The sequence below is a fragment of the Coffea eugenioides genome, chromosome 10 (assembly GCF_003713205.1).
Source record: "Coffea eugenioides isolate CCC68of chromosome 10, Ceug_1.0, whole genome shotgun sequence".
NCBI classification, from domain to species: Eukaryota; Viridiplantae; Streptophyta; class Magnoliopsida; order Gentianales; family Rubiaceae; genus Coffea; species Coffea eugenioides.
This window is the reverse complement of record NC_040044.1, coordinates 37,355,972-37,364,643: the sequence shown is the minus strand read 5'-3', so window position 1 is coordinate 37,364,643 and position 8,672 is coordinate 37,355,972. Positions and strand designations below refer to the sequence as shown.

Below are 8,672 nucleotides of genomic sequence, written 5' to 3'. Positions count from 1 at the left end.
CCAGTTTGGGATAAAACGTGCAAAATCTAAACACTTGATTGATTTCTCCAGCATTCCAATAATTCTTGGACAGCCTTTTTTTTTGGCAAAAACCAGTAATCACTAGTACAAATCTCATTCTACTGTAATCACTACTAATTCCATCTTCATACATAGCTGTTTTCTTGAGTTACTTTTCTGAGTTTCAATGGCGTTTTGGTTGTCAAAATCAAGAAGCATTAGCAGTCTTCTGGGGAAAAGAATCGGTCTCTTGACAATTCTTCATGAAAGAAATAAAGGGTCATTCTTGCATTCAAGAAGGGATGGAGTTTTCAGGTACAAAAATTCGCCTGAATTCTCTACCAAGTCAGCCACCTTTTCCGCCACAGGCCAACGGTTCAAGTCCTCAAAAACTGGGGAACAAGTAGAATTGCCATCCTCCGATGAAGATGATGATGAAAATCAAGTAAGATTAATTTTTGTTTAGAATTTATAATTTTACTATTCTTGGAGCTCTTGCATGGCTTTCTCCAGTTCTTGTGATAATGATTTAGCATCAGTTAAGGTCGATGAACACGAGGTTTCATATTCGCGTAAAACTATATCATGTTTAATTAACGCTGGTGGCCTCCTGGGGATGGTGTCAGTGGCACCCAATTGAGTGGCAGAGACAATTTTTGTGTGTTATTTAGCTTTTTCTGTTTTACTTCTTTCTAGTAATTTTGTGAAAAAAAATGAAAAAGAATTTATGGATTTAGCTCTGGATAATTCCAATAGTGGATAATAAGCTGCTAAGCTTCTCTTGTACTTTAGGAAATGGACACCAGTGTGCTTTGCAATTCAATGTGGCTAGAAATTTGAAATGAATTGTAAGCTACATCTGTAAGGTTTACCTCTATGCCTGTATTGGATTTCTTGAAGAATTAATCTATGCAAGCAAAAAAAAGATATATCCTAGGTGGGATATGAAAGAATAAAAAAAAGAAAAGGAACAATATGGAAGTCAAAGATTTAGTAAGTTGGAACAGGGGTTAAAAAATGCAGAAGATGTTAAGATGACGACAAATTAAGTGATTAATCAACCTCTGCAACTAATGATTGATTATTAAGTACTATATCTCACAAGTTTCTATTCAAGTCTTAGATCTTTTCTACAATGGTCTAGCTCGATATCAACGACAGGTTGAGGAGAGGAATTTTCACCTTTTGTTATGAGATGAAAAAAATTTAGCCATTGCAGTTGCTTGTAAACAAGAGCTATGTTTTTAAGTAGTAAGGCTGTGTCTCATTATCTAAATCCTTGCAGGCTCACAAGAATGGTGGTTATGTGGAATAAATTAGCTGGTCTAGGTTGCCAAAAACTAAGGAAAATTATAAAAGCAAAAAAGAAAAGAAGAGATCTGGATAGACTTGACTACTTCATACCCCTTAGAAACTTGCTGGACATGATAAGATAAACTTGATTGTACTTAGCAATAAGTGACACATGTGGCTGGCCTCTTTTAAAAGGTCCTCATATTCCTGCCCCTCCTTTTGTACATATTCTTGATGTATCTATCCATCTCACCTCATGTTTCTTTCCTGTAAACCGCACTACATTCCAGGAATCATGAAACTGCCTCCTCTAGGCTATGTACCAGTACTTATTATTTGGGGTAAATTACGTATAATTCCCCTGTGGTTTCGTCTATTAGCACATGATCCCTCTAACGTTTCAAAATATTCACTTCACCCTCCTATGGCTTTATGTAAAGTGGAAACTTAACGGAAAATAGCCTATGTAACGTCCTTAGTTGAAATAACCAATAGTGCCTTTATTTAAATGTTAAATCAATCAACGACTTAACCATCATGGAGCTGCCTACTCTAGGCTACGTAATGGTACTTACTCCCTCCGTCCCATTTATTTAGTCATGTTTGGAGAATCCAACTTTGTAAGAATAGTGCTTTGATTGTAATGTTTGTGCTTCTCTTTCCAATTTTACCCCCACAAATTCAAATTTTAAATTTGAATGCTAATATACATATGATTAAAAAGAAGGGCTGTATTGGAAAGAGAGACTAAAAGGTGTTTTAACTTTTCTAACATGACAATTGTTTTGGGATATCCAAAAATGGAAAGTATGACACTTTCAATGGGACAGGAGTATTATTTATGAGGGACTTGGTAGAGTTACAGTCATTAATGGTCCAGTGTTTTGCGGTTGGTGTATTTTTTCTAGCAATTGGTGTACAATCATACTACGTTGTTGTACTTGGAGCATTATGTTTGTGTAAACAAACTCCTATACAAGAAAAAGAATATCATCACATTCAGTGACGGAGCCAGGATTTTTTCCTTGGGGGGGCCAAAATTTTTTCGAACAAAATTATCTTAATATGTTATGTTCAAACTAATTTTTATTTATTTAAATATATGACATCTTAAACTATCAAATATTAATTTTAATTATAAAGGTATGTCTATTTCATAAATATGTAGTATAGTCATAACTAAAATTAAGATAAGAAATAACATTTGATTAAATATCTTATAACATCACAAACCACTTAAGTTGCACATTATGAGAAGATGCTCCAATATGTCACCTGTGCAAAAACAAAAATATAATTATGTAATATAAATATAATTATTTTCAATTAAAAAAAGATAAAAGTTATGTCAATATACCTTGAAATTTCATCCTCTTTTATTAAAAGTAAATTGAGTTTGACGTTCTTTCATAGAATTAAATTCATCTCTAATTGAATTAATGCTAAATTTTCGAACAACTTCCTTTGTTTATGTACACTGTTAGGCAATCATTCAAGAAATGATCATTTATCTTGTTTTGGAGCTTTATTTTGATTATTTTCATAATTAAAAATGTCCATTCTATAGACTATATAACAGAGCCACGATTTTTTCGTTGGGAGGGGGGCCAAAATTTTTCTGAACCAAATTATCTTAATATGTTATGTTTAAAATAATTTTCATCTATTTAAATATATGACATCTTAAAATATCAAATATTAATTTTAATTATAAAGGTACGTCTATTTTATAAATATGTAGCATAGTCATAACAAAAATTAGGACAAAAAATAACTTTTGATTAAATATCTTATAACATAACAAACTACCCAAATTATACATTATGAAAAGATTCCTCAATATGTCATTTGTGCAAAAATAAAAATATAACTATACAATATAATATAACTATTTTCAATTAATAAAAGATAAAAGTTATGTTAGCATACCTTGAAATTTCAACCCCTTTTCTTAAAAGTAAATTGAGTTTTACGTTCTTTCATAGAACTAAATTCATCTATAATTGAATCAGTGCTAAATTTTGATCATCTTTTTTTTTATGTACATTGTTAGACAATCATTCAAGAAATTTTGTATATGGACCAATAAAGTAATTATTTTTATTTTAGCCCATTGATAATTATGAATTGAGTCTTTTATTATAATACATCAAATTGGGTCAATTTACTATGGATCATCAAATTATATGTTTAATTTTTTGCATGTCAAATAATTAGTACAATAAAAAATAAATAACTTTTTTTTGAAGAATAAATTAAATCAAATGGTGGCTAATTCATACACACATACACACAGATATATATATATATAAACTCTCATAATATAAACTAAAATTGTAAAAAATTAGGGGGGGCCAACTTTGACTTATACATATATTTACATATTATGAATTAAAATTTTCAAAACTTAGGGGGGGCCATGGCCCCCCTCTGCCCCCCTTGGCTCCATCATTGATCACATTCATGAACCCGAAGTCTTTTTATAAATTATTGGCGTACACAACTTGACCAGCCTCATAACTGTAGCTGCTACAAGTTAGCTTCGTACCACAAAAGCAAAATTTTTCATTTTATACTCTAAATTCACGAAAGAACATTTCATGATGGGAAGTAAAGGTTTGAATGCGGCTGTCAACTGTCCATGCTTTTCTAATTTGGTCGCCAAGAGACCTATGGAGCCTAGGAATATGCAAGATTCAAATACTAACTTAGAAGGCATTAAAACCAACAAAAAACAAAACTAGTATCCTTAGTGTAAAAACTTTTCAATTTCCCATAGAGTGATCAAAACTGTTTTTTTTTTAAAAAAATAATAATAAATAAAGTCTCCGCATGATGCTAATTATTCATGTATACTGTTGTTATTTTTGGCTGTGTAGCCATAAAGTTTGCCAAGACATCACCACCTGAAAATCAACCTATAACCTACAATTAAGCGGTAGTTGTTTCTTTGTGTGCTCAAGCACTACAATAAGCCCATTCTACTCCAAAGTAGCAAGCATGATCCGCAAGAAGTGAAAAAAAGTGCAGAGACTGCAATAAGGTGAAAATGTTGGCAATGGATAATGAGATTACCTGGATTGTAAACAGCCAATTATGCTTTATTGCTGATGACCATAACGATGACAATGAGCTGGTTGGAGACTAACTTTCTGATATTGTTGTTATTCATAATTGGGCCAAGGATGCTTATGCAAATAATTTCATTGGTCAGATTACTTAATCGCCAGTACCTGGTTTCTTTTGCCCTGCTTATAGAGAAAAGTGCTGGATTGGACCTGAGAAACATAAAAAATTTGACCTCACTCATTACTGCTTTGTTTCATTTGAAGATGACGAAATGGAGAGGCTTTAGTTTGGGAACAGTTTGTTTGTTTTTTTTAATTATTAAGGTTGGAGATTATGAAAGACAATAAAGAATAATGCTGATCCAGCAATCCTCGTGGCATAAGAACAAGTTCATGTTGTAAGTGAAGTTATTAGAACTTAGCTGATGATGACACTAATTTATCTCATCATCATTTTTACACTTCTGGACTCCAGAAATATGCATAATTTGAGAAATAAAAGGATTATTGCTGTCTCGTGATTTAAGGAACCCACAAGAACTGTAATAAATTTTGAATACGATAATAACATATTTGAGACAAGCCTTGGTTATGGTCCAAGTATAATTTTTTTCAGCTCATTACTCTGGATAAAATAGGCTGTAGATTTTCCTGGAGGAAGGGTTGCATTCACTTCCCGGATGAATTTCACCTCTGAGTCATCTGGCAAGAGGATACCATGTTTTCGCGTCCTTGATGACAATGGCTACCCCATTGCAGGCAGCATATTTGAGCAGGTAATTGTTTTATTTGGATTTAGAATCCTTGTTTGAATTGTGTATTTATTCTGCCAAGTCTAAACTCTAAATGTTACAGAATTCTCTACTTATATTGCCTCTGATTCAATTCTTGAAAGGTAAAATTTTCAGTATCATTACAAAAGGAAACTAGTATTGATGTGAGGTTTTATTTTGGTCTAGAGATCGAGACTCAATATACTTAAGTTGATGTTTTCAATCTAATTCCTGAGATAACATACACCAGGTGAACAAAGAAGTTGCAGTTAGAATGTATAGTGGAATGGTTACCCTTCAAATAATGGACACAATATTATACGAGACGCAGAGGCAGGGAAGAATATCCTTCTATCTGACCTCGACTGGAGAAGAGGCCATTAACTTAGCATCAGCAGCTGCACTTAGCCCTGATGATGTTGTATTACCCCAGGTAAGCAATAAGCTACAAGCCAACCAAGATATTTTGGAAAGATTTATACAGTAGCTTAGAGATGCATACGATTTATAATCTTTATGGGAAGGGTGGTGAGGTGGGGAAGAAAAGGGGTAATGGATCATGAAGAAACCAAAAGAGTGAACGGTAAAAGTTTGAGTCATACCTGAACTGATATGTCCGGCTTGTGAAACTGACCAGAGCAGCAGTGTTTAATATGAGAAATGTTTTTGTAAATGATCTCCAGGATGCTGTCAAGCTGTTTTTGATTTTTTAGGTCAGTTTTCAGTTTCTGCTAGAACAAATATTCTCAAGCTTGCTGCACTAATGTTGGCTTGTTTGGCCGTATAATGATGAAAGAACCCTGGCAAGATTCTTCGAAAGGGAGGAGGAGTTCCATGCTATTGACAATATTTTCCTTAGGTTGATACTTCGTGTGGCACACTTCTCAGCAACTGGCCATTTTACAACCAACTGGCTAACTTTTACTCTTGTATTGCTAAAATAGGTTTGGACTAAAGCGACTTTCCAGTAGAATGACTAAAATGTAAATATCTCATCTATTGCAGTACCGGGAACCTGGAGTACTTTTATGGCGTGGATTCACCTTACAAGAATTTGCCAACCAATGTTTTGGGAATAAGGCTGATTATGGAAAAGGCAGACAAATGCCAATACATTACGGATCTCAAAAACACAATTATTTCACTGTCTCATCACCCATTGCGTAAGTACTAAATTCGATGCACAAACCTTACATGCCTTGTACAATAACCAATTCAAGAACATCATCTCAGAGGATCTCTGTCATTTCCTCTTCCTCAGTACGCAGCTTCCTCAGGCAGCTGGTGTGGCTTATTCTTTAAAAATGGATAAAAAGGATGCTTGTGTTGTCACTTATATGGGGGATGGTGGCACCAGTGAGGTAATCATAGAGAGCTGTCCATCTTCTAAGAGACACTATTTTCACATCACTTCCTTGAAAGCATTCACTTTAAGAATCTCCATTTTTCTGTTAGTTTCCCCTGTTCTTTCTTTGTGCAAAGGCAACTTGTTTAGAGGTCTGATTGTTCGATTTTTTGGCAGGGGGATTTCCATGCTGCTTTGAACTTTGCAGCAGTTACGGAAGTTCCTGTGATTTTTATCTGCCGCAACAATGGGTGGGCAATTAGCACTCCTATAACAGAACAGTTCCGAAGTAATTCTCATCCATTATTTGACCTCCTTTTGTACTTTTAGCATTAAAGTGGCTTTCAAAATTTTGGTTTCCAGAGTACTATGTTGTCAATGGTAATCGACATTGAAAATGAATATGAGAAGGCATGCTATGAGGTTTCATGAATTTTGCACACGTTCTTACTTTTGTTGAACATCGACATTTAGAATTTTACTTCCGTTTCATATTATAACTGGCAGGTGATGGTGTAGTTGTCCGGGGTCAAGCTTATGGCATCAGAAGTATTCGTGTAGATGGAAATGATGCTCTAGCTGTCTATAATTCAGTACGTACAGCACGTCAAACGGCCATTAATGAACAGAGACCAATTTTGATCGAGGTGAAGACATACGTCTGGTTGATTAATGTCTTGGCCAATCTGTTAGTCCCTGGAAAGTAACTAAAAGATTAATATATCCATACCATTGACATGTGATTTATCTGGATGGTTATTCAACCTGCAGGCTCTTACATATCGGGTTGGGCATCACTCTACATCCGATGATTCTACCAAATATCGAGCAGTGGATGAAATTGAACACTGGAAAACAGCTCAGAACCCTGTATCCAGATTTAGGAAATGGGTACAGGGAAATGGCTGGTGGACTGATGAAGATGAATCTGAATTTCGCAGCAACATCAGGAAGCAGGTTGAGTAAAATTGCACATGTTTCTTTTATAGCTCTTCAGTTAATATGCTACTGCAATAGCCATTCAGATGAAAAAGTTTTGTTGCTCGACCTTCTGTTGCAGCTTATGGAAGCAATTCAACTGGCAGCTCGCAAGGAGAAGCCTCCAATTGCAAACCTTTTTACGGATGTGTATGAGGAAAATCCTCCTAATCTTGTAGAGCAAGAGAGATCACTTGGAGAAACTATCAAGAAACACCCACAGGACTACCCTTCTGATGTGCCCTTATAGAAGACTATTCTGCCTCTTTTTCTGCAAATGTTATTGTGGCTTTGGGATGTCGGAAACGAACTCTGAAGCTGTAATTTACATGTCTGTAACCATGTACAGTAAACTTAACTCTTGTACATGAAAATAGAAAATAGTGCATATGGAGAAGCAATTATCCGAATAGATTAGCTATTTTTTGGGGTATTTTTGAAAAAATTTACTGTAGCAGAGTTTTTAGAGTATATTTTGGGATATTTTTAGAAAATATTTTGAAATATTAAAGAATAGTAGAGTTTTTAAAATATATTTTGAAATTTTTTTAAACATTAAAAAAAATTTAGATTACTTTTTAAAAAAATTTTATAGTATTTGAAAAATTAGTTTTTGAAAAACTAAAGGATCCAAACATAAAATTTTATGGATTAATCTTTCATATACTGAAACTGTATAAACTGTCAACATATATTATCATGGTATTGAATGAATGATAATTATGTAAAATTTGAATTTGAAATTCAACTTTTACACGTTCATTATGTATCCAACGATGATAATATATAATATGCTGTGAATCTATATAAGATTTACTTTTCTTTTATCACCAAGACAAAATCCTTTTTTCTCCCCTGTGGTTGGAGTTCTTGGACAAGGGGCAGGGACGGTTGCAAGTGCAACCGTTCCTGGCAGTTATGTGCATTTTGCATATTGTATAATTTTGTTTACACATGGTGTAACTTACTTTCAATCACGTGTGACTTTAAAACAAAATTTTGTAGGTCTCACACGTGTTATTAAAATTGAGATATAAGATGAAATTTGGATCGTATAATTTTTTTTTGCCAAACCTTGGCCGTGAACTGTCCAGGACGGTCCTTCTTATGACGTCCTGCCCCGTATCCCATTTTCTTGCCTCTTGTCGGAGTTTCAGAGGAGGCAGTTGTCAACACGGGATTTTGTTCTTGTCTTCAAGTGCTATTCCCCAATCG

The 8,672-nt window shown here is 34.2% G+C and overlaps 1 protein-coding gene across 1 annotated transcript; it reads left to right on the top strand.

Moving 5' to 3' along the window:
- Positions 1-7,877, top strand: LOC113749721 (2-oxoisovalerate dehydrogenase subunit alpha 1, mitochondrial-like). Its single transcript, XM_027293548.1, has 9 exons — positions 1-445; positions 5,000-5,137; positions 5,385-5,567; positions 6,140-6,297; positions 6,396-6,495; positions 6,657-6,768; positions 6,987-7,126; positions 7,251-7,436; positions 7,540-7,877. The coding sequence occupies exons 1-9, from the start codon at positions 188-190 to the stop codon at positions 7,705-7,707; spliced, it is 1,443 nt and encodes a 480-aa protein (XP_027149349.1). The 5' UTR covers positions 1-187; the 3' UTR covers positions 7,708-7,877.
- Positions 7,878-8,672: the final 795 nt, after the last annotated feature.

Coding starts and splice junctions, on each gene's coding strand:
- LOC113749721 (XM_027293548.1), top strand. CDS start 188: ATGGCGTTTTGGTTGTCAAAATCAAGAAGCATTAGCAGTCTTCTGGGG. Junction 446..4,999: donor AAGATGATGATGAAAATCAA/GTAAGATTAATT, acceptor TGGATAAAATAG/GCTGTAGATTTTCCTGGAGG. Junction 5,138..5,384: donor CAGGCAGCATATTTGAGCAG/GTAATTGTTTTA, acceptor AACATACACCAG/GTGAACAAAGAAGTTGCAGT.